At 36.9% G+C, this 26,020-nt stretch overlaps 2 protein-coding genes across 2 annotated transcripts; one reads left to right on the top strand and one right to left on the bottom strand.

Annotated features, from left to right (window-relative positions):
• The first annotated feature begins 1,834 nt into the window (after positions 1-1,834).
• Positions 1,835-11,244, top strand: LOC133419799 (tectonic-3-like). The gene is made up of 14 exons (XM_061709219.1): positions 1,835-2,081; positions 3,648-3,762; positions 3,854-3,951; positions 4,745-4,857; positions 4,976-5,084; positions 6,717-6,829; positions 6,931-6,972; positions 8,011-8,085; positions 8,173-8,292; positions 8,395-8,495; positions 9,324-9,425; positions 9,563-9,710; positions 10,538-10,672; positions 10,767-11,244. Exons 1-14 carry the CDS (start codon positions 1,835-1,837, stop codon positions 11,016-11,018), a joined length of 1,770 nt encoding a protein of 589 aa, XP_061565203.1. The 3' UTR covers positions 11,019-11,244.
• On the bottom strand, positions 11,065-24,043 carry mto1 (mitochondrial tRNA translation optimization 1). Its single transcript, XM_061708608.1, has 13 exons — positions 23,907-24,043; positions 23,215-23,411; positions 22,052-22,251; positions 21,845-21,962; positions 19,921-20,219; positions 19,725-19,837; positions 17,594-17,784; positions 17,302-17,432; positions 15,755-15,959; positions 12,113-12,281; positions 11,896-12,005; positions 11,536-11,693; positions 11,065-11,400 (listed from the first exon to the last, which is right to left on the bottom strand). Exons 2-13 carry the CDS (start codon positions 23,405-23,407, stop codon positions 11,236-11,238), a joined length of 2,052 nt encoding a protein of 683 aa, XP_061564592.1. The 5' UTR covers positions 23,408-23,411; positions 23,907-24,043; the 3' UTR covers positions 11,065-11,235.
• Between the last annotated feature and the right edge of the window lie 1,977 nt (positions 24,044-26,020).

Below are 26,020 nucleotides of genomic sequence, written 5' to 3'. Positions count from 1 at the left end.
TTCTTTCATGTTTGAATAGTGTTTTTGATTTGCAAGAAGCATTGTACAAGTAAAAGATGGTTCTACACAGAAAAATAATATAAAATAAGTAAGAAAATCTCATGCCAAATATACCACTTTTTTAATGAACAGGAGCTCTTTTTTTCCAAAAGTTATTCACCAAAAAAAATTTAGCATAATAACTATAAACTGTGCAGGTACTTTCTCTCTGTTTTCATTTTGACGAGAGAGAGAGAGAGAGAGAGAGAGAGAGAGAGAGAGAGAGAGAGAGAGAGAGAGAGAGAGAGAGAGAGAGAGAGAGAGAGAGAGAGAGAGAGAGAGAGAGAGAGAGAGAGAGAGAGAGAGAGAGAGAGAATACAAAGACATTAGATCTAAGTTCTTTCCTAAAATTAAACAACAAGTCCAGGATTTTGATTCCCTCACAGATCAGGACAACATCCAACATTTAATTGGAGAAAAAAAGGAAAGTGCTTTAGAAGCAGCTAAATACATCAGCCCCTGTCATAGATGGAGAGAAACACAACCAGACAACACAGTCTCCTTATCCTTATACAGGACTGTCTCAGAAAATTTGAATATTGTGATTTTCTGTAATGCAATTACAAAACCAAAACGTCATACATTCTGGATTCATTACAAATCAACTGAAATATTGCAAGCCTTTTATTATTTTAATATTGCTAATCATGGTTTAAGAAAAAAATAGAATATTCTGGGAATCTTAATCTTGAACTGTAAGCCATAATCAGCTATATTAAAATTAATAAAAGGCTTGCAATATTTCAGTTGATTTGTAATGAATCCAGAATGTATGACATTTTTGTTTTTTAATTGCATTACAGAAAATAAAGAACTTTATCACAATATTCTAATTTTCTGAGACAGTCCTGTACAGTCTCCCTGCCAGTGCCTATTAATGTAAAATAGTTCTGTATATATATATATATATATATATATATATATATATATATATATATATATATATATATATATATATATATATATATATATATATACATATATTGTATGCACGTGTTAGGTATTTGGTGTTGGGTATTTGTTCTACTGTAGTTGTATTGGTGTTTCGTGTGTTGATTGTGTCGTGATTTATTGTATGTATATGTAGCTTTCGGCAACAATGGTTACCATTCTTGTTTTTTGTTTTTTTGTTTTGTTTTCTAATTTTGTTTTGTATTACCTAGCTTATTCTATTTGTCTCATCACCTTTTTAGTCTCTCTCGGTGCAAAATAACAGTAATTCCCCCCTTTTCTTTTTTTTTTACAATCTTCCCTACAAAGTACTGCTTCTTACCTGTTTGTCATTCAATGTTATATGAGTTTAAAAAGGTCTCCAATGTAAACAAGTGTAATGCTATCTTGGATCTAGCCTTTTAGTTGACTTTGTATCAGCGAATCTCTACTGTCATGAAACTGTACCTGATCCTATGCAATTCTTCTAATAAATTCTTCAATCAATCAATCAATTCATGCCAATAAATTCAATTTGAATTGAATTGAGAGAGAGAGAGAGAGAGAGAGAGAGAGAGAGAGAGATTATTATTATTATTCTCGTCTTTTACGGGCTTTACGGTACCAGTATCTTTAACGGAAGTCTCCATGACAACTTCCTTGGCAACCACAACCTCGCTTGGAGTCTATTAAATACGCATTTAGCATGTAGCTAAAAGCTTTTTTTTTTAAGATTGAGTTATTAAAACTCAAATCAAATCTTAGACAGTTATCTAAGAATGACCACAACCGGAGAGATGCTTAACTTGACCTGTAACTGCGACGGTATTGATCTAGTCAGTTAGAAACTCGTCCCCGGACCGAGATGCTCTCCTTCCACGTGTGTTTGCTCTGTACCGTGGTGTTTGGACACTTACTGCAGGCAGCTGCTCAGCCTGGGGACACGTCCACGTCCAACTCCAGCTCCCCCGGCGAGGAGTCCTTCACCTCACCCACCCCGGCTCCGGCTCCGGGCGGGACCGCCGGAGACAACGTTACCATAGCAACGGCGACGCCGTCTCCTCCCGAGGAATCCACCACCCAGCAGACCTGGACGGTCTGGTCACCAACAAGTAACCATCACTCTTCACATACACATTTACTCTCAGCCGTTTCTGTTTTACTTTGACAGCGCTTTGACAAGGTAGTTCAAAGTGCTTTACATCGACATTAATTAAAAGCGACAAGACACAATTAAACAGTAAATAATTATGAGAAAATAGGGTACAATAATAAAAAGCACAAGTTGCTGAAAACTAAGGGCAGTAGAGTACAGCAGGTAAGTATTTGATTAAACAGTAATATTTTATTTAACCTTTGTGCTGTCTTCGGGTCAAGGAAGGAGGAAGGGAAGAAGGGAGGAAAGAAGGAAGGAAGAAAAAAAAGAAGGAAGAAAGGGAGAAAAGAAGGAAGGGAGGAAAGAAGGAAGGAAGGGGGAAAAAAGGAAGGAAGGAAAGAAGGAAGGAAGGGAAAAAAGAAGGAAGGAAGGAAGGAAGGGAGGAAAGAAGGAAGGGAGGGAAAAAGAATGAAGGAAGGAAAGGATTAAAGAAGGAAGGAAGGGAGAAAAGAGGAAGGGAGAAGGAAGGAGAGGGAAAAGAAAAAAAATACATAATAAAGAATAATAATAAGAAAAAAATGGAGGAATTCATTAATAAAATAAAATAGATGAGGGGATGGGGGCTCAGTCAGCACATCAACAGAGAAATGTCAAAGACTCAATATGACTTAGCAGAGGTCTCCAGGTCCTTTCATATGAATGTGAGGAGCCATTGAGGGAAAATCTAAGCTTTTCAATGACCAGTAAAACTTCTTCCACCCACCTACTATGAGACGCAGGGTCAGAGTGTTTCCATTTAAGGAGTATAACTGGGTGGTGAAAGCAAGGACGTTCTGTAAAACTCTAGACGTAAAAGGCTGTAGGGCTGTAAGTCACGGTGCCTAAAATAAAAATCTTGGTGCATTTATTACAAATGACAATCTCACACATTTGGCATGTTTTGAGCACAGAGATTTAAACAGGACCCTTGTTTGACCAAGTATTTTGTTTGCCTGGTTCATCTGGGTCATCTTGTCCCTTTGCAACATATATTATTTCCATTCATTTATTGACTGAGGAGGAGGATCTTTTTATGGTTGATAGAGTTGGCCATTTAAATGACTTTGTTGCCATTTTTCTATCTCTGAGATATTTTACGTGTCTTTGTAGTCACGAAGCGTATCACTTTGGTTTTGTGAGGGGAATCTGTAATTATATCTTTGCTTAAAGTTTGAATAGTCAACTTAGCAGTTAAAGTATAAGGTCATAAATTACAGCAAGCATTTCAACGACTATAGATTGAAAACATTCTGTGTGAAATTGTAGTATTTTGTGGTTGTGAACATCTTTGTTTCAGTTTTATACATTAAGTTAGTGATTGTTTTTCATTTATTCAGCGAATTATTGTGATTAATTTTAGGTCCTTTCTATTTTTTGTATTTTATTTTTTTACAATTTTATTGATGCATAATATAATTATTATACTACAGGTCAAAAAAAGAGTGTACATTTTTAATTAACTGTATGTACCGGTACTCTATTTTTAGAGTACATGAAACTAAATCTTGGCTTTACTAACAAGAGTGTTTCTGTTGGTCTTCAGGTTGTCTCTGTGATCTGACCCCTGGGTTTTGTGACATTGACTGCTGTTGTGACACAGCCGATTGTGATGTTGCCAACTTGAGCACCGTCTTCACTGGTTGTCCACAAAAAGTCATGTATGCCTTCTTCATCTCTCACTTTACAGTACATAAAAATAACGTCTTTCACATTTAAAATTAAATAAACTTCAGTGTTTTTATTTTACAGACCAGGAGTATGCATTGAGAAATGGCTTATTTTCAAAACCGATGTGAATTCATCTCTGGTCACTGTGACGGACTCCTTGTTTTGTGTGCGAGCTGAGGGTAAGTAGACAAAGTGTAAAGCAGAGAATAATTATACTGTAAATACAGGACTGTCTCAGAAAATTAGAATATTGTGATAAAGTCCTTCATTTTCTGTAATGCAAAAATGTCATACATTCTGGATTCATTACAAATCAACTGAAATATTGCAAGCCTCTTATTATTTTAATATTGCTGATCATGGTTTACAGCTTAAGAAAACTCAAATATCCTATCTCAAAAAATTTGAATATTCTGGGAATCTTAATCTTAAACTGTAAACCATAATCAGCAATATTAAAACAATAAAAGGCTTTCAATATTTCAGTTGATTTGTAATGAATCCAGAATGTATGACATTTTTGTTTTTTTTAATTGCATTACAGAAAATAAATAACTTTATCACAATATTCTAATTGTCTGAGACAGTCCTGTATAGGATGATTAAGCTGGAAATTATTATTATTTTTTTTTAATACTTTTTATTTTGTCTTTTTCAAGTTACACAGAAAGGAAAGAGAAGGAAAAAAAATTATAATAAAAAAAATAAAAAATGATAGTAACAATCATAACATAACTACCTGGGGGAGATGTAATATTTTGACATTCTTTTCTTTCCCTTCTTTAAGGGCATGCCTGGGATTTGACCTTAAATGTAGACCATTTTTGCCACTTTTGAGCAAAATCCCCTCCTCTAATTCTCAAACAAAAAGTCAATTTTTCCATGGCATATATTTTGGAAATTATTTTTTACATCAAATTTCCAAGTGTATATCCAAATAAAATACATGTGTATTTTCCATCTTCCCCGTAGACGAAACAGTCCTGTCTCTCCCAGCATTAAACCGGCATCCAGTTATAGGGGACTCTTACCACTTCTCACCACCAAAAAACACATATACCAGACACAGCAGAGAATTTTACAGGGTAAGGACGTTTACAATTCTTAAAGGTTTTGGCCCACAAGTTTTATCTTGAGTGTCAAAAAAATTTAAAGTATTAAAGCAGAGAAAAAGTTTTTCATTATCTAAACATACTTTTGTAGGTTGATGATCTCATCCTGACATATTTCTCCAACTCATCTGTGGGTGGTTTCCTGCATCAACCTTCTCCGGGGGCTGCGTCTTCATCCTGCATCAACCGCAACCCTGCAAGTGAGGTTACACATTTAAATGAAAAAAGGATAAATAAAGGTTTAAATGCTTAATGCCTCAGCATACCAAAGCAACAAATCTGCTCTTTTTTTTCCTTCTGAATGAAACAGAGACAGGTATAAAAGTACCTACAATTATATTTTACCAGAAGACCATAAAAATACATGTAAAGGTTTTTGCTTTTGAAGTTAAAAGTTTATTGAGTAGCTAAAAAACTAAACGATCACCTGATTAAAACAAAACACACAGTTAGTTAAAGCCGACACATTTCTTTTATGTTTCAAACATCATCTCTTTTATCTGTTTGTCTTTTACAATTTCAAAATGCCCCAAAAGCTAAAAGGCCTGAAGCAGATGTTTTGGTAGGATTTAGGGGGAGACTGTTAGATTCAAGGTAAAACCTTCAGCGAAGTCTCATTATTTTGTCTATCATGCATTTTGAGCTTTTTAGAAGCTGTTGTTTCATCATCTGATCTTTCAGAATTCACTGTTTTTCAGCTGAATCTGGTCTTCATCTTTCCAGTAAAATGTTAACTGTGCCACCAGGTGTAGAGAAACCCCAAAGCAAGAACTGATCCGCTCCTACTGTACATGTGACAATTGGAGAGGTGTTTTTGTCGTCAAACACTGCACCTTTTCTTCTCTAAACATAGGCTCTCCTTCTGCTGCTTATGCTAACTGCCATGTATTAGTTAATTTACAAACTGATGGAGCAGTTACCTCCTGAAAACACTTTATTCTTACAGGACTGTCTCAGAAAATTAGAATATTGTGATTTTCTGTAATGCAATTACAAAAACAAAAATGTCATACATTCTGGATTCATTACAAATCAACTGAAATATTGCAAGCCTTTTATTATTTTAATATTGCTGATCACGGTTTACAGCTTAAGAAAACTCAAATATCCTATCTCAAAAAATTAGAATATTCTGGGAATCTTAATCTTAAACTGTAAACCATAATCAGCAATATTACAATAATAAAAGGCTTGCAATATTTCAGTTGATTTGTAATGAATCCAGAATGTATGACATTTTTGTTTTTTTAATTGCATTACAGAAAATAAAGAACTTTATCACAATATTCTAATTTTTTCTGAGACAGTCCTGTATATTGTTGTTCTTCTTTGTGGATATCAAATTAATAGGCAGACTAGACTCATATGCAGCTATTTAGAGGATTTGATAGCTGCTGGTTGTTACAACTCATGTTTGAAAAGTGAATTTGTTTTATTTTTTTAATTTAAATGTTATTTTGTTGCTATTGAAAGCTATTAAAATGACATCACTTGGCCTTTGACAGTCCTCTGTGGATGGTTGCACTTTTCAAGCTCAGGGACTCCACCAGAGGCCTGTGAGGTTGTATTTCTGCTGTTTCTAGGACTGTGCTCTTGGATTGAGGTCTCTGATGTTGCTCCCAGGATCTGCTGGAGCCTCAGCTACCACTGGCATCCATTTTTACCTTTACCTTTCCCATCTTTTCTATTTCTTCCAACCTTTGGCGTATTTCCAGCTTTTTCGTGTTCCTTCTTCTTCATGTTTCTGTTGCTTGGGATTGTCCTGACATCTATCACTCTTGCATTCAAGGCCTCTTCTAATTTATCTTTATCCCATGTTCTTTTGTTTGTAGAGTTTTTGAGGTCCACTTCTTCATCATGTTCTCGCATGGTGACTCCTCTGTCATGCACCACAGATCCAAAACTTAATGCCCGCTCGTACTTCTCTGATCTGAGTCTGATCAAGGTGAGCAAGTCCATTCAATTGTATGCTTTAAGTACATAAATACTGGTAATTATCTTAATGTAAATAGCTCAACATTTACCTTTTTTCTCTTTTTGTAATAGATACCAATATCTGAAAAGGTCAAACCAGAATCAGATCTTCTGGTAAGTCAGTTTATGTAAATGCTTCACAAAGCAGTAGCCGATATGCAGTACTGGAGTTGAGGGGGGATGAGGGGGGATGGCATCCCCCCTGAAATAAAAACGGTCCAAATCATCCCCCCTGTAAAACTGCCATCCCCCATTTCCATCCCTTATGTCATTTCATCAATGAATGTGGTTTTACTGCTATTTCAACATTTAGAGTCATCACCAGAAAAATAACACCAGAAAAATAACTTATTTGACAATTTTCACCTGTTTCAAGTAAATTTTCACTTGAAATAAGTAGAAAAATCTGCCAGTGGGACAAGATTTATCTTCTCATTACAAGCAAAAAAAATCTTGTTCCACTGGCAGATTTTTGTACTTATTTTAAGTGAAAATCTACTTGAAACAGGTGAAAATTGTTGTTTTTTCCAGTGATGAGTCTTGTTTTAAGTGTAATGAGATTTTTTTTTTACAAAATGAGACATTTTAACTAGAAATAAGACACATATTCTTGTTAAGATTTTGAGTTTTTGCAGTGATCCATTTTACTTACTTACAGAGGCATATTGATAAGTTCAGAAAACTGTTTTTTATTGTAGTGTTTTGATGTATTTGATGTAAGCCCAGTGGATATTTAAAGCTTACAGAAGGCTGCATTTAACTGTTGCTATGTCATTCCTGCAGTATTTCTGCAAGTGTTTTGGTCAGTGCTATTATTTGTAATATATTATATTATTTGTAATCAGCACAAATTATCTGTCCCCATATGATAAAATCCACCATCCCCCCTGATTTTTTTTTTACAACTCGAGCACTGTCTATATGGTATTTGGACAAACACACACATCCCCATTCAGCTCAATTGAAAGACTAGATTCATTTCTATCCATTTCATTTTATAATAGAAGTTCTCCCAAAGCACTGGTCATGGTCATCAAAGTTATGCTTGTTATTTTCATTACCAAAAGACGTAGAAGTTCAACACTCACATAAATTTAATCAAGAATATGCATTCTGTGTTAAAGTTCACTGCTCTACTTACTGTGTTTTCAGATCCCGGTGATTCCCCGGGCTGACTGGCCTGCACCTGCCAGTCAAAACAACTCCTGTGTAAACGTAGTCACAAAGGTAAGTAACAACACAAGTGCCTTCATCTACATGTACTGTAGTGCATGATAAAGTCTTTTTTTAATAATTTAAATAACTTTTCTTCAGGTGGAGTTTGTTATCGGTTACACGAGCAGGGGGGAACTCGCATATGCAACAATCAATGTAGTCTTGGATGATGTGGGCATTGATCAACTGTTGCTGCAGACACACTCCGTGTATTTCCAGGTACAATCTTAAAACCACAGATTCTGTCTGAAACACTGAAGAAAATCAATTGGAAAAACAAACTAAAAAGTCATTGTAATGTTGTGTATCTATCTCGTGCAGCTGGCCACACCCAGCACTAGTCCAGGAAGACTAATAACTGCTGCTGGACTCAAAGTGGGATCTCCTGTCGTCGGCCGTTTTGATGAGGAAGTTCAACCTGTATCCTAATATCAGAGGTGTCAAAAGTATTCACATTCATTACTCAGGTAGAAGTGTATATATACTAGAGTTTAAAAATACTCCTGTAGAAGTTGAAGTATCAACTCAAGTTTTTTACTCAAGTAAAAGTATAAAAGTACTGGTTTCAAAACTACTTAAAGTATAAAAGTAAAAGTAATGTAAGGGGGAAAAAAGCCATTAAGGACAAAAGCCATTGAAAATAAATGCATCTTAGTATAATGCAAATATATTAAAGAACCATATATGTGTACTATTGAGCATTAACATGTGTTTCAGAGAGCAGGAGATATGATGACTAGTTGCCTATAAGTATTGTAATGGTGCAAAAAGTCAAACTTCAGAGGCATGTCATCATTTATCCTAACCTTTATTGGAATGTACATCCAAGTTTAGTTGCAGGAATCTGAGGGAACAGATGTAAGAACAAAACTGGACAAGAACATCTGAAACAACCACAACCAAATTCACTCTATACGGATGGAGCAATTTAACTGGATAGTTTTTTTTTAAAGGCCGAAATGAAATAGAGTAACGAGGCTGTTTTTAAAATGTAAGGAGTAAAAAGTACAGATAATTACATGAAAATGTAAGGAGTAAAAGTAAAAAGTCGTCTGAAAAATAATTACTCCAGTGAAGTATAGATAACCAAAATTTCTACTTAAGTAAGGTAACGAAGTATTTGTACTTTCTTACTTGACACCTCTGCCTAATATAATAAAATCTATGAATTTCTCCTTTAGAGTGTATATTTTTATTTATCTGCAAGCTTTGTCAGTGATGAATGCGGGTTCCTTGACAGTGAATTGGGTTACGTTACTTGGACTTCCACGAGACGGGGAGTGTTCCTCTGATCCCAGCACAAGAGTGCCCATCCTCTTCACTCACAACACCTTTACTGGTTGCATATTCAAGTGAGCCAGCCTTATTTTGTTTTGGCTCCGTCGTCCTGGTGGAGTTATGTCAAATTAATCCCAGTATTTAGGATTATAATAAATTATATGTCATCTTACATATTTGTCTCTGTTATTTCTCCTCGTGTGACGTCTAGCTCCCCAGGGAGTAACTGTTCCCAGCTACGCTCACAGATTTATGCCATCTTGAGAGGACCTGCTGCCCCTGATGTAATTGCCATGAACTCAGGCAGCCAGCCAGACTGGACGAGAGTCATCGCGCAGGAATGTCCCATCAACCCGCAGGTAAAGCCCAAATAGGAATCCAAAGTATTCACCAAGAACATTAACATACTTGAGTTATTCTTCTGCATGTAAAACAGGACAAAAATATCCCCTTCAGCTGTTAGTGGCCCAGTGGGGAAAAAAAGACAACTTTGTATGTGAGAAATTGAAATTTTAGTAAACCATGTTAAAGGATCAGATAATCTGTACCTTTGTATTTATTAAATGACACACTGGATCTTCAGTTAGACCGGAAAAAAAGCAGAATATTAATTATGATCACATACTTCGCTAAGAAATGCATACTTTTACTTTGGAAAGATGATTCCCCTCCAACTTTCAAGTTTTTTTTTGGATCAAATTTCAGTTTTTTTACCATTGGAAAAATTAACTTTGGAAAAATACAACCAGGGTTTTTTTTTAAAGAATTTTGGTTTCCATTATTTTCAAAATTGAATTTTTCCAAAGGGGACCAATGAGTATCTCTATTTTCGAACTTGTGCCTTATATATATGTATGTTTGTATGTATGTATGGATATATATATAGTTTGATATCGCTGTTGCTGCCATTATACATTTTTTAAATTTTTTTATTTATTTTTTTAATATTTATTTAATTTTGTTCTCCCTTAATGTATGTTTTTTCTTTTTTTGTTTTTTTTTGTTTTGTTTGTTTTTTTTCCCTGGGGTAATTATGGAGAGGGTAGGAATGTGGGTAGAATAGAAATCTTGAATGTGAAAATGTGAATTGTGAAAATTATTGTGAAATAAAAAGATATATATAAAAAGAAAAGATAATCTGTACCTGGTGAACCTTGTATGTGCTCGTTTTTGTTCCTTCTGCCAGGAGACATGTGACTCAGGCTGCACCGTCCCACACTCCCTCTCTATCCAAGTGCTGTGGGCTCGCCAGGGTTTCATTGACCTTCCCCAGAAGTACATCCTGGGAGCTAAATACCTCTTCCACTGTCAGATTATCAAGGTGAAGTACTTAAACACACATGCTCAGTCTGCAGACACTGCTCAGCTTTTTACTCAATTTTATCCATAGTAAATACTCTCGTCTATTCCCACAGTGTCCTCTGCCGTCTCCTCTCGCCCTGACAACAACAGCTGCGTTCACTGAAACCACAGTTTACCCAGAAGCTCCCAGGGGTTCGCCTCAGCCACACTGGAAGTTTCCATTTGACTTCTTCACTAGAGGCTCCGCTGAGCTGGACGGCCACTTTGCTGCAAGCAGCAGCAGCAGCAGCAGCTCTGAGGTCACATGGACGTTAATGCTGTTAATAGTCATGTTGCTAACAGGATTAGAATTCCTTAATAGGTAATTTGATACAGAGGCGAATTTGTAAGGGATTTTCATTTGAGGCAAAGTGGAAAAAAAAAGTGAGATAAATGTTTTATTTTTCTTGAGCCTTTTTTACAAAATAAAACATTTTACAATATGTAAAAGGAGACATTGGTTTGTATCATTCTAAAATACCATAATTTATTGGATTGACCATTTTACAGGAATGTTTCTATGTTTACACGGTCATAAGGCAATTATAAAGACGCGTTTCTTGCACTCAGCTGTCGTTTTCTTTCCTCCTTTTGGTTTTGATGTTTTCTGTGGATTAGTCTCTCCCTTTTTTCTGCAAACTGCACATAATTGTAGAGACTGACGATTGCAGCAGGAGTAATACCTTCCAAACGAGTGGCAGCACCCAGCTGGGGGATAAAGAAGACAGACAAGTTTGCTTCACATAAACAAGATATTACCATTTTCTTGTAAAAATTTCACATTGAAAACAAAAAAGGATCTTGATAAGTTAATCCTCATGGGTAAGGAGTGTGCAGACTCACCGTGCTCGGTCGAACTCTGTCCAGGATCTCTCTGACTTCGTGAGACAGCGACACCGGCAGAGAGAAATAGTCCAGGTCCGGAGGCAGAAACATGTTCTCCTCCTTTTGAATTCTCTCGATCTCTTTCTTGTTGATCTCACAGTGAGGCTTGTACACAGCTGCATGACACACATAAGAAATGTGTTTACCAGGAATTAATGAATATTTACAGGAGCTTAATAAGCCCCGATAATTAAATGTGTTGAGGCAACGCAATGGAATAAATTGGCTATTTGTTTAATTTCTAATGATGGAGTGAATCATGCAGGAATTATTGCAGTGTCTTTTTTTAGATGTAAAATACCAAAAGTAAGTTTTTACCCTCTATCTTAAGTCTTTGAGAAAAGTCCATGTAAGATGAAAGATGCTCTGGGAAGGCAGACGCCAACATTTCAAAGGACATATCCTTGTATTGCAAAAGTTCCATCCCACTGAAAAACAAGCCAGGAAAGAAAAGAAAACATTTCAACCAGAGATTGATTTATTCTCTTCTGAAATAAAAACTAAGACAATTTCAAATAAAGTAAACACTACTTACGTCATGCTGCTGCTCTTGGTCTCACTCACGGGGAGGTCAGGAAACTTTTTCTTGCAGTTGGCTGTGGACAGAGTGAGAGCTTGGAGGGCTGTGATTGCATCTTGTAGACTGTTCTTCACTCTTAAAGTCTCCTGGTAACGCACGGCCGACACACAACCAATCTCAAACCCTGACATGAGGACAAAGAAAAGTTTTATAGAAGGGGAGGAAAATGGAAAATACAAACCAAAATTAGAGGGAAAGAAATTGGCATGGTGTGGAAAAAAAAGATTTCAGAATTGAATTGGACTTTTATTTCATTGCGGTAAGTATAATCCCAAGATATTTTGTATTGGGGTTTATTAACTTGTTAATCTGTATACATTGCTGAACTTAAGGCCTGCAAAACATTAAAAAAAATGGGAGAGAGATCAATCAAGGTTTTCTAATGAGGTAAGAAAAACAAATCTAAACTGGTGATATGAACATGGTTATCATGAATGGGTACGAAAGCAGTATCCACAAAAAGCTGAGTCTCTACAGAGAAAAGATGGGCAAAAGATCTTGAGTTAGTCAACAAATGTGCCAAAGTTTTACATTTCCCTTTCCACACTGCAGATAAGAAAGTAACGGTCACCTCTGATCCTGCAAAAACAGCATTATTCATCAATAACTGATATGAAAACATGAGCAAAGAATTGTTTGGCATAATTTTTGTCAAGCACAAAAATGAAATGTTACATTTATGAAGGACATTTCAAACTTTGCAAAAAAACTGTAAAATCAAGAATGTCTAAAACCCTAGCAATAGTAAATAAAACAAATTATTTTTTCTGTCAAAGAGCACAGTTTTTAATGTATAACTCACTCATTGTTCCATACATGACTTATTGTGTGGAGATATGGGGTAACACCTATAAAACAAATACAAACCCTATTTTTCTATTACAGAAAAGAGCTTTAAGGATAATTAATAGATCTGACTATTATAAACCAACAAATAATCTTTTTATTAAATATAATACCCTAAAATTCCATGATATAGTAGAGCAGAAAACTGTTTTATTTGCCTTTAAAGCCCAGCAGAAACTGCTTCCAAACTACATTCAGGACTGTTCCAGATAAAAGAAACCCGCTATGACCTGAGGGGGAAACTCATGTTTGAGATGACGACAGCAAAAACTAATATTAAAAAGAGATGTACATCAGTTAAGGCTAGAGAAATTTGGAATAGTTGTAATAACAACCTAAAAATGTGTCGCTCTATCCTCAAGTTTAAGAAATTGTTTAAAGAAAATACTGTAAATAAATATAAAACACTATAATTATAAAGTATACTATCAAAAAAATACTAGGATGTGAAACGTCAATTTTATATTTTGTCTTACTTATTTTTTTCTTCTTTATGTATTGTTTGTTTCCACCGAGTAAAAGCTAATGTCTCATATTTTTGCTGATCCCAAGAAAAAAGGGTAGACACTATAAGCTACGGCTTCAGCCTACACCTTTTCGGCAAAAGAAATGTTTTTTTTTTTTCAAAAGAAAGAAGGAAAGAAAAAAACCCAATGTGAAAAGTGTCCATTAGCAGCATCTACGTCTCTGCTCAGAGGCATCTGGACCATTTAGGTGGAAATGTGTATTGCGGTCAGACTAATTAGTGATTATGGATACATTTTTTTGGGAAAGAAATTGACACTGTTCCCAAAATCTAAGACGAAAACACCATCCAAATTGTTATCAACACCAACTCCACAGACCATGCTTTGTCATGGTGTACTGTTAGATCTGTAATACGGGCAAAGGTGATTCAAACGCCACTATGTATTAACCCAGAAAACCACATCAAGGTTTCAGATCTTCATATACTGCCTTCAGGGCATTTTTTCCAGGGATGTGCTTACATTTTTCAACAAGACAATGCATAACCACATTCTACATGCTGCAAACATTAAAAAGACATGTCTGAAGAATAAGACTGCTGCAGGTCCAGGACCAACCTTCCTGTAGGCTTGAAAAACAGAAAACTATGTGGAGAATTTTTTTATGAAATGTTGATACATGAAGGCACATTAAGCCCTGTTTGCAGGAAGAATGAGAGAGGATTGTGAGAAGGAGCAGTAAAATAACAAAGTGACAAAAGCTGTATTGTAACAAACTTTTTTTAGAATTACTTTCTGGGCTACAGTGCAGAAATCGATATATTCTGATATATTAGATGAAGGTGAGAAAACTGATTATTAAATATCCTGGGTTCATACTGTTTACCATGAAATTAAAAAAACAATCATAGTAAAGAAGATTGAAAAAGTGAGAATCTATTTTTTTTCTTGTTTAGAAAAACAAAACAAAAAACTATTTTATTATTACTATCCAATGATATTAAAAAGGCACAAATTAACTTTTGCAAGTTTCAACTCTGAGGGTCCCCCTACAACCATGGAGGTTGTGATGCTTTTACAACGCTAGCCAAGGTTTCCGCTTGTTCAATCTCTTGTATTGATGTCCAGCGCTAGGGATGGGCGGTATGGACTAAAAAATGTATCACGAAAATTTCTGGCATTTATCCCGATAACGATAAAAATGACGATAAAAAAAATACCAATTCAACTCCACCTTTGTAACTATAAATCTATCACCACATTCAGTCTTTGGAGCCCCCAAAACACTGCTCTAAAAGAATACTGAATGATACTAAACTACACCGATTAAATTGAATTAATAAAAAAACTGTAATGACTCCTCGCTCTCAGATCCGCCATGTTTGTTACACAAACACGTCATCAACAGGAATTTATCCTTCTTTCTTTCTTTCTTTCTTTCTTTCTTTCTTTCTTTCTTTCTTTCTTTCTTTCTTTCTTTCTTTCTTTCTTTCTTTCTTTCTTTCTTTCTTTCTTTCTTTCTTTCTTGCTCTTTTCCTTCTTGCTCATTTCCTTTTCTTTCTTGCTCATTTCCTTCTTTCTTTCTTTCTTTCTTTCTTTCTCATTTCCTTCTTTCTTTCTTTCTCATTTCCTTCTTTCTTTCTTGCTCATTTCCTTCTTGCTCATTTCCTTCTTTCTTTCCTTCTTGCTCATTTCCTTCTTTCTTTCCTTCTTGCTCATTTCCTTCTTTCTTTCTTTCTTGCTCATTTCCTTCTTTCTTTCTTTCTTGCTCCCTTCCTTCTTGCTCATTTCCTTCTTTCTTTCTTTCTTGCTCATTTCCTTCCTTCCTTCCTTCCTTCCTTCCTTCCTTCCTTCCTTCCTTCCTTCCTTCCTTCACGTACATTGTGCGTAGATTTAACGCAGAACCATAAATCAGCTTCACACAAAAACGTCATCAACGGGAATTTATCGTTTTTACCGCGAGATGACAAATTCTTATTGTGAGGAATTTTTTGGCGGTATATCGTGAACGGTAAAATATCGCCCATTCCTATCCAGCGCTGTGAGTTAGTTTCTTTACTGTTGACAAGACATGGAAATTGGCATGCAGTTGCTGCAAGAGACCGCGACAGAAGTCCAAAAAAACCTTTTACTGTTTTTCGAGAAAAGCAGGGATGAAGACACCACTAAAACTAGACACTTCCAAAAGGTAATCAGATATCCCCTCATATGAAACTGATAGTTTAACATGAAAGGGAGAAAAAACAACATTTTGGGCTGCTTTAAATAGTCTCAGGCCGTTTACCTTTCAGAGTGAGGCGGAGGTCAGCGTTGTCCGGCCGTAGAGAGGTTCGAAACTCTGCCCGGCTGGTGAACATGCGATAAGGCTCAGTGACGCCTCGACTCACCAGATCATCTATGAGAACTCCGATGTAGCTCTCTGTCCGAGATAACGCCACCGGAGGCAGAGCTAGTGCCCAGCGGGCAGCATTCACCCCGGCCCACAAGCCCTGCGTTGACACAAAAGGAGTTTTCTCTCAGGGTTTCAGTCATTTAATCTTTCTCTTCAAACCAAACCAAACCACATCCTGCATAAGGAGTGTGTGTTAAAGCCTTCAGGCAGAAGATTCAGGAAACCTATGTGTAAATTGAACAGGTATACATTTCCATTTGTCCCACTATCAATCAAACTACTGAACAGTAGGAGATGAACTGTGTGTGCGCGCGTGTGTGTGTGTGTGTGTGTGTGTGTGTGTGTGTGTGTGTGTGTGTGTGTGTGTGTGTGTGTGTGTGTGTGTGTGTGTGTGTGTGTGTGTGTGTTAGGGATGGGCGGTATGGACTAAAAAATGTATCACGATAATTTCTGGCATTTATCCCGATAATGATAAAAATGACGATAAAAAAATACCAATTCAACTCCACCTTTGTAACTATAAATCTATCTCGCTCTCAGATCCGCCATGTTTGTTACACAAAAACGTCATCAATTTATCCTTTCTTTCTTTCTTTCTTTCTTTCTTTCTTTCTTTCTTTCTTTCTTTCTTTCTTTCTTTCTTTCTTTCTTTCTTTCTTTCTTTCTTTCTTTCTTTCTTTCTTTCTTTCTTTCTAGCTCATTTCTTCCTTCCTTCCGGTCATCAACGGGAATTTATCGTTTTTACCTCGAGATGACAAATTCTTACCGTGGAGAATTTTTTTGACGGTTTATCGTGAACTGTAAAATATCACCCATTCCTAGTGTGTGTGTGTGTGTGTGTGTGTGTGTGTGTGTGTGTGTGTGTGTGTGTGTGTGTGTGTGTGTGTGTGTGTAATTGGGAGTGACGTGAGGAAAGAAATGTGCAATAATGTGTAGGTTTCTCTTGTGTAGGTCACTTGTGCAATAATGTGGACATTTGTGTAATAGGTTCAGTCGGGCTCTGTGCAATAATGTGTAGGTTCTCTTGTAGGTTTCTCTTGTGTAGGTCATTTGTGCAATAATGTGGACATCTGAGCAATAAGTTCAGTCGGGGTCTGTGCAATAAGTTTTTCTTCTACTCAGGGTTAGTGTGTAATGGGTTTTCTGGGAACTGGGAGTGGGAATTGATGTGTGTTAACTGTAGTGTGGTTTGATTGTATATGTGGGTAAAGACTTCGGGGCTGTGTTTCTATGTTTATTGGAGTGTGATTGTCGCCTGTGCCTCTCGTGTCCAAGACAAAATTTCTCCTACGGGAGACAATAAAGATTCATCTTATCTTATCTTATCTCTTGTGTTAGATTTCTGTCACCATCTCTCCAACACTACACACCAGACAAGTAACATGACAGCACAATCCCGATGGTGTTTTATGACACAGTGAGAGATAAACAGCAGCTACCTGTGCAGCAGCCTCCTCGTAGCCCGTTGTTCCGTTAATCTGACCGGCCAGGAAGAGACCTTGAGTGCTCTTCACCTGTAACGCCGGGCTGAGCTGAGTCGGACACACAAAGTCATACTGCACACCGTAACCTGGAATCCCGGGGAGACAAAAATATCCACAATTACTTTTTAAACCATCACATCTACAAATTAAAATAAAAAAATAAAGTTTCCACAAGGACAGACTAAACTGCAGCATGTGACCACTCATGATTTTAGATTGAGCATTGTTTATTTAGGCGAGGCGGTACCGGGTGTGTGGATCTCAGCTCTGTGCATGCAGGGGATTTCTCTGATGAGGCGGAGCTGCGTCTCGGGGGGCATGGTCATGGACAGACCCTGCGGGTACAGAAGGTCGGAGGTCACCCCCTCAGGCTCCAGCCAGATCTGATGACTCCGGCCTGGAAATCGCAGCACTTTTGACTCAATGGAAGGACAGTACCTGTGAGAGACGAGTCCTGAGTTCTCCTCAAAACACTGAGCACTTATAGCACTAAAATGGTACGTGTGTGTGTGTGTGTGTGTGTGTGTGTGTGTGTGTGTGTGTGTGTGTGTGTGTGTGTGTGTGTGTGAGGAATGGGCGATATTTTACCGTTCACGATATACCGTCCAGAAAAATTCCCCACGGTAAGAATTTGTCATCTCGCAGTAAAATCGACGCACAACGTACGGAAGGAAGGAAGGAAGGAAGGAAGGAAGGAAGGAAGGAAGGAAGGAAGGAAGGAAGGGAGAAAAGAAGGAAGGAAGGAAGGAAGGAAGGAAGGAAGGAAGGAAGGAAGGAAGGAAGGAAGGAAGGAAGGAAGGAAGGAAGGAAGGAATGAGCCAGGAACAAAGAAAGAAATGAGCCAGAAAGAAAGAAAGATATGAGCCAGAAAGAAAGAAAGAAAGAAAGAAAGAAAGAAAGAAGGAAAGAAAGAAAGAAATGGGCCGGAAAGAAAGAAAGAAATGAGCAAGAAAGATATGAGCAAGAAAGAAAGAAAGAAAGAAAGAAAGAAAGAAAGAAAGAAAGAAAGAAGGATAAAAAAGGATAAAAAAGGATAAATTCCCCAAACATGGCGGATCTGAGTCGTTCCAGTTTTGCAGTACAGGTGTAACTCATTTTATTGGTTTTTATCAATTCAGTTTAATTGGTGTAGTTTAGTAGCATTTAGTATTCTTTTAGAGCAGTGTTTTGGGGGCTCCAAAGACTGAATGTGGTGATAGATTTATATTTAAAAAGGTGGAGTTGAATTGGTATTTTTTTTATCGTCATTTTTATCGTTATCGGGATAAATGCCAGAAATTATCGTGATACATTTTTTCGTCCATACCGCCCATCCCTAGTGTGTGTGTGTGTGTGTGTGTGTGTGTGTGTGTGTGTGTGTGTGTGTGTGTGTGTGTGTGTGTGTGTTAGGAATGGGCGCGATATTTTACCGTTCACGATAAACCGTCAAAAAAATTCCCCACGGTAAGAATTTGTCATCTCGCGGTAAAAATTATAAATTCCCGTTGATGACGTTTTTGTGTAAAGCCGATTTATGGTTCTGCGTTAAATCCACGCACAACGTACGTGAAGGAGGAAGGAAGGAAGGAAGGAAGGAAGGAAGGAAGGAAGAAATGAGCCAGAAAGAAAGAAAGAAATGAGCCAGAAAAAAAGAAAGAAAGAAAGAAATGAGCCAGAAAGAAAGAAAGAAAGAAATGAGCAAGAAAGAAAGAAAGAAAGAAAGAAAGAAAGAAAGAAAGAAAGAAAGAAAGAAAGAAATGAGCAAGAAAGAAAGAAAGAAAGAAAGAAAGAAAGAAACAAAGAAACAAAGAAACAAAGAAACAAAGAAAGAAATGAGCAAGAAAGAAAGAAAGAAAGAAAGAAAGAAAGAAACAAAGAAACAAAGAAACAAAGAAACAAAGAAAGAAACAAAGAAAGAAAGAAGGATAAATTCCCGTTGATACGTGTTTGTGTAACAAACATGGCGGATCTGAGTCATTACAGTTTTGCAGTACAGGTGGAATCATTTAATTGTTTTTTATTAATTCAATTTAATTGGTGTAGTTTAGTAGCATTTAGTATCTTTTAGAGCAGTGATTTGGCTCCAAAGACTGAATGTGGTGATAGATTTATAGTTACAAAGGTGGAGTTGAATTGGTATTTTTTTTATCGTCATTTTTATTGTTATCGGGATAAATTCCAGAAATTATTGTGATACATTTTTTAGTCCATACCGCCCATCCCTAGTGTGTGTGTGTGTGTGTGTGTGTGTGTGTGTGTGTGTGTGTGTGTGTGTGTGTGTGTGTGTGTGTGTGTGTGTGTGTGTGTGTGTGTGTGTGTGTGTGTGTGTGTGTGTGTGTGTGTGTGTGTGTGTGTGTGTGTGTGTGTGTGTGCGTGCGTGCGTGTGTGTGTGTGTGTACCTGGGGCCTTTGGTGTCCTGCTGGATGTGACAGTTGACATGTAGACTCTCTCTCACCACGCTCTCTACACCGGGTGTAGTATAAGTCAGGTGGCAAGGCAGCTGCTCCTCTGGCTAGAGAGTGCAACGTTTTAAAATACAGCATTCATCTGGGGAAAGAGACTTGCTAGTACTGATCACATATCTATACATTTTACCTTGCAACGCGTCTGGGTATTCATGAAGCTAAAAGGAGTTGGACAACCATCAGGGAGGTGAAGCTGGGCTAAGGAGAGGTCCACTGAATCCTTCACAATCCTGGGAGGGGTACCGGTCCTCATCCTGCCCACCCTCAGCCCCAGCCGCTCCTTCAGTGTTTGGGAAAGCCCGGCACACGAAGGAGCGTCTCCAATCCGACCTCCAGGCGACGCGGTTTGACCCATGAAGAGGGAGCCGGACAAGAAAGTACCAGTGGTCAGAACCACAGAGTGGGCGGTGACGGAGTGGCTGTCATTGGCTGGAAGCATAAGAAACAGTTTACAAACCTCCTTTCTTTTTATTTTAAAGGGGACCTATTATGGCATCTAATACCTATTTTAAACAGGCCTTGAATGTCTTAAAAACAAGCTTTTGATTGTTTTTGCTAAATAAATTAGGAATTCAGTCTCTGAGCCATGTCTTTATCTTCCCCGTTTCTAACCTCCTTCTCTATGAGGGATTCTGAGTGGGCGGGAGGCTATGATAGTGACTACGTTTACATGCAGTCAAAATTCGGGTTATAGCTAATATTCCGGTTACTGAAACATTCGGAATATTCCGTTTACATGGTAATTAATCATTTGGGATATCTGGATCAAACCAGCGACGCGCGGAGAACGTGATGACGCAATTCCCGTCATTTCCGCTTCTTCTTCCTGTATCCAAATTCAAAACAAATGCTGCTTTGCGCAACTATTCGCTCACCTTCTTGTAAATCTCGCTATCCCCGTACTTTCTACCGTCTACAAATGCGTAAAATGTTCATATCCTTCATTACATTTATGAAGTGATTAGTCTCCTCCTCACTCAAAAAGTGTGGCGTGGTCTTGCGTTTCCCCGTGTTTAGAAGAACTTCCTGGATTCAAAAGAGCAGGATTCCTTGTGAACAGATCATGAGCAGAAAACAAATTCCTGTTCCGTTTGATCGGGATATTCCGTTAGGCGTTTACATGACCGAATATTCGGGTTAGGGGTGTGAGATTAATCGATTTTAAATCTAAATCGGATTTATTAATCAAGACGATGTTAAAAAAAGGAAAATCGGAAAATCGATTTTCCTTTTTTGCAGCTGGCTGCATTACAGACGGAGCTCGTCTAGTCATCTTTGTTTGGTCAAGAAAATTGTAAAGGTTGTCACTTTACTAAACTCAAGGAGGATTTACAGTATATTTCAATTGCACTTCAATCCCAATAGGGAAATTTGTTTGCTATTTTTCTTTAAAAATAAAGATAAAATATTTGAAACAATTTATTCCATTGTCTTTTGTAGTTTTACCAAAAAAATCGAAATCGAAATCGAAAATCGTGTTTTCAGAGAAAAAAAAAATCGGGATTTTATTTTTGTCCAAAATCGCCCAGTCCTAATTCGGGTTTTAAAAGGAGTAACCCAGGGGTCATATTCGGGTTTTTAAAAACCCGAATATGAGCAAATTCGGGTTATTCAAAGGTGTTATTGGTGTTTACATGGCCGTGCAAATTCGGGTTATTGCCAATATTCGGGTTTTAAAAGGGTTATTGATGCATGTAAACACAGTCAATGAGGCTTTGTGCTGATTGGCTGCCTGACACGATGACCAAATGACGCGAATGATGCGATACACCGCTACGAAAAAATGGCCATCGGAGTTAGTTGTGGGCGTGGTTTCACGCATCGCTCCTGTCATGACGTCACGACAGGAGCAGAATCTGAACAGCTCGTAGAAGTCACATCACACTGATGGATCATCCGGGCAGCTGTACAGACACTGCAGAATTTGGTTGCTTTCCTCCTTCTCTGAGTTGGCAGGCTGAGGGGAGACCACTTTATATATGTTAAAGCAAGAGAAAACCTGTTTTTCATAATAGGTCCCCTTTAATACCTGGAAGTGCTTTCCTGATGCCTACCCAAACGTATCCCAGTTACTCGGTGGCGTCCAGGCTCCTCCGGATTTGGTTCTGTCACCAGCAGCTCCTCCACTGAGCCCTCAATCACCGTCAGCTTAGGGGTGGACAGCAGCTCAGACTGCAACAAAAGAGAAGCAGGCAGACCAAGAGTCAGTCAAACACTGACTTTAATTCATTCAAAGACAAATATGAATCTGTGTATGGTACCTGAATGAATTCCCGGTAGCGCTGGCGGTCCAGCTGGGCTCTGGGCCCCCACACGGCGGGCCCTTTTCTACGATTCAGGATGGAGAAATGAATCCCCGCCCAGTCTCCAGCTCGACCACACAGCCCATCTAGAGCATCAATCTCCCTCACAAGCTGACCCTTTCCTACTCCTCCCAAAGATGGGTTACAAGACAGGGCGCCTGATTTTATTCAAGAAAGGACACACATTAGTCAAATTATGTCAGTATAATTTGGTAGAAAAATCTCTATATCTAATCTTGCATTCCAATATTACCTGTCAACAGTACTCCAGTTGTAAAAAAAAAAAGAATCAGGGGGGATGGTGGATTTTATCATATGGGGACAGATAATTTGTGCTGATTACAAATAATATAATATATTACAAATAATAGCACTGACCAGAACACCTGCAGAAATACTGCAGGAATGACATAGCAGCAGTTAAATGCAGCCTTCTGTAAGCTTTAAATATCCACTGGGCTTACATCAAATACATCAAAACACAACAATAAAAAACAGTTTTCTGAACTTATCAATATGCCTCTGTCCTTCACAGGATAAGTAACATGGATCACTGCAAAAACTCACAATCTTAACAAGAATATTTGTCTTATTTCTAGTTAAAATGTCTCATTTTAGTAAAGAAATCCCATTACACTTAAAACAAGACTCATCACTGGAAAAAACAACAATTTTCACCTGTTTCAAGTAGATTTTCATTTAAAATAAGTAGAAAAATCTGCCAGTGGAACAAGATTTTTTTGCTTGTAATGAGAAGATAAATCTTGTCCCACTGGCAGATTTTTCTACTTATTTCAAGAGAAAATTTACTTGAAACAGATGAAAATTGTCAAATAAGTAATTTTTCTGGTGTTATTTTTCTGGTGATGACTCTAAATGTTGAAATAGCAGTAAAACCACATTCATTGATGAAATGACACAAGGGATAGAAAGCAGGGATGGCAGTTTTACAGGGGGGATGATTTTGACCGTTTTTATTTCAGGGGGGGATGCCATCCCCCCTCATCCCCCCTCATCTCCAGTACTGCCTGTCAAGATAAACAGAAGGAACTTTTTTTCCTTGCTTGTTCGAGTTTCATTTGCTATTGAAAAGAGAGAAAAGAACAACCCTTTTTTCTTACCGATTGTCTGTATTTTCTGTGTGACCAGCAGTGTTTCTGCTCCCACTCTGGCTGCTGCAGCAGCGGCTTCGGTCCCTGCGTGACCTCCACCCACCACAACCACATCGTACTGCTGCCTGGCAAGCTGACTGACACGTCTGAAAACCAGCAGGCTCTGCACAGGTGGAAGCTTCTTTGTCAGCATGTGAGACATAAACCTGCCAAAGTAATAATCAGGCAATTAAGAGTTTGAACACAACAGCCGTGTGACCCTGACTTTTGGGAGGAATTAAGCGATATTATTGCTCAGGAGTACATCTTTCATGGCTGTCATGGTTATGTAAGTTTCATCATATGAAAAATATATTTTATTGCATTTAAATAAACTGATAACATTCATATTTTGTTTACACATTCCATTCCATGCTAAAGAATCAGGGCCCCTTTAGTGCACCAAGTACAGTAGTAAGATTTACACCTGTAAATTAGAATTATGTTCATCATTTATATATGAAATCTGGAAAATATTTTAAAACCAGCAGCAATTTACATACATTTGAGCTTATAACAACCACATATTTGAGCAATGAAACAAGATCAAATTAGTTATTGGTAGATATACCATATAAGCTTGTTCAAATAACAACTAACTATAATATTTGTACATCCACTGCAAATAATAATCTTTTTTTTCTAAGTATCGATATACTTACGATGTCTTTGGAAGAAGACAAGTGAGGTATTTTGTTTACTTTCCAAATTGCAGCTAAAACCAAGATTGTAGGGAATTACAAGTCTTACTATGTAACACTAATGCTCTTTACGGAGGCCGCCATGTTGTTTCTCGCTCTGAACCGTAATACCTGGACCAAGGCGCACTCACATTCTGCTCCATTATTCCCTGTGCTGAACTCTCAACACTCAGAGTAATCAATCACTGTGTAACAATAATAATAATAATAATAACCACAATCATATGCTGTAACAATGCACCTTTCAATAACCATGACTACCCCATACTGCTATACCTTTCACTTTTTTTTTTTTTAAATTGTATATAAATTAATTAAGTAATTTGTGTATAGGAAAGATGGTGTATTTATGTCCTTTCCAGAAATATCAACCAAATATAACATCCCAAAAACGAATTTCTTTAAATACCTTCAAATTAGAAATTTTATATCATCATCTCAAAACTATTCGTTACTACTACTATTACTATTATTTTTTATTTTTATTTATTTATTTTTTTTTATTATTTTAACTCATTTTATTTTTTTTATTTATTTATTTTTTTATTCTTTCTAGGGGACAAGGGGATGGGAGGGAGAACGTGGAGAAAAAGTTTGCTTTGTTGTCTGTAACAGTGACTGATGTTTGTCTTGTTAGAAACTGCAAACGAAAATCTAATAAATACATTTAAAAAAAAAAAATTAAGTAATTAAGTAATTAGTCTATCTACTGTTCAGTTAGCAAAACAACCGGAGTCAAATTCCCTGTCTGGCTTGTTCAAACTTGGCCAATAAAGCTTGTTCTATTCAATTCTATTCTATTATTATATCGATAATATCAATCTTAATTTTTTCTGTTTTTCTGTTTCTCCGATGCTGATGTTTTCTGATGCTTGTGTTTTATTTTACGATGTGTGATATCTGATCACTTTTACCACGGATGCTGATCTTTTTCTGATGCTTATGTTTTTTTACATTATTTTATGATGTGTGATATCTGATCACTTTTATCACTGATGCTGATCTTTTTTTTTTATTCTTACCACCTGAAAAACATTGCTAGAATTAAGGGGTTTCTGTGTAAACAAGACATGGAAAAACTTATTCATGCATTCATTTTCAGTAGGTTGGATTATTGCAATGGCATCTTTACAGGCCAATGGTCTTGGACCAAAATACATGGTTGATCTGTTAGTTCCTATGAAGCTCCCAGACCCCTGAGGTTCATCTGGATCTGGTTTGTTGCGGTTCCAAGAACCAGAACCAAGCAAGGTGAGGCAGCGTTCAGTTATTCTGCTCCTCACCGGTGGAACAAACTTCCTGTAGACCTGAGGTCTGCTCCAACTGTCAGCTCCTTTAAATCAGGATAAAAACATTACTGTTTACTGAAGCATACTACTAAATTAAATACTTACCTGCTGGACTTTACTGCCCTTATTTTTAAAAACTTGTGCTTTTTATTATTTTACCTCTTTTATTATCATTTTATTTCATTTATTTGTTATTTAAGAGTACTCTTAAATCAGCAACTTGTGCTTTTTATTATTTTACCTTCTTTTCTCATAATTTTATTTCATTTTATTTGTTATTTACTGTCTAATTATGTCTTGCCACTTTTAATGTTAATGTAAATGTTTTTATACATTCTTTTATGATGTGTTATATCTGATTACTTTTATCTTGTTTTTTATTATTTTACCTCTTTTATTATCATTTTATTTCATTTTTTTGTTATTTAAGTGTACTCTTAAATCAGCAACTTGTGCTTTTTATTATTTTACCTTCTTTTCTCACCATTTTATTTCATTTTATTTGTTATTTACTGTCTAATTATGTCTTGCCACTTTTAATGTTAATGTAAAGCACTTTGAATTACCTTGTGTTGAATTGTGCTATATGAATAAACTTGCCATGCCTTTTTCTGATGCTTGTGTTTTTATACATTCTTTTATGATGTGCGATATCTCATTACTTTTATCTCTGTTTTTTATTATTTTACCTATTTTATTATCATTTTTTTGTTTTTTAAGTGTACTCTTAAATCAGCAGAATCAGAATCAGAATCATCTTTATTGGCCAGGTTCAAACATTGTCCA

The sequence above is a fragment of the Cololabis saira genome, chromosome 19, assembly GCF_033807715.1.
Source record: "Cololabis saira isolate AMF1-May2022 chromosome 19, fColSai1.1, whole genome shotgun sequence".
Lineage (NCBI taxonomy): Eukaryota > Metazoa > Chordata > Actinopteri > Beloniformes > Belonidae > Cololabis > Cololabis saira.
The sequence above is the reverse complement of the archived record's forward strand: the minus strand, read 5'-3'. Positions and strand labels throughout refer to the sequence as shown.

Excerpts from the sequence above, each read along its gene's own strand:
- LOC133419799 (XM_061709219.1), top strand. The coding sequence starts at position 1,835 with ATGCTCTCCTTCCACGTGTGTTTGCTCTGTACCGTGGTGTTTGGACAC. Across the intron at positions 3,952-4,744 it reads GTTTTGTGTGCGAGCTGAGG|ACGAAACAGTCCTGTCTCTC; the intron begins GTAAGTAGACAA and ends TCTTCCCCGTAG. Across the intron at positions 5,085-6,716 it reads CATCAACCGCAACCCTGCAA|AGTTTTTGAGGTCCACTTCT; the intron begins GTGAGGTTACAC and ends TTTTGTTTGTAG.
- mto1 (XM_061708608.1), bottom strand. The coding sequence starts at position 23,407 with ATGTCTCACATGCTGACAAAGAAGCTTCCACCTGTGCAGAGCCTGCTG. Across the intron at positions 17,433-17,593 it reads AGCTGAGATCCACACACCCG|GTTACGGTGTGCAGTATGAC; the intron begins GTACCGCCTCGC and ends CCGGGATTCCAG. Across the intron at positions 15,960-17,301 it reads ACGAGGAGGCTGCTGCACAG|GGCTTGTGGGCCGGGGTGAA; the intron begins GTAGCTGCTGTT and ends GTGTCAACGCAG.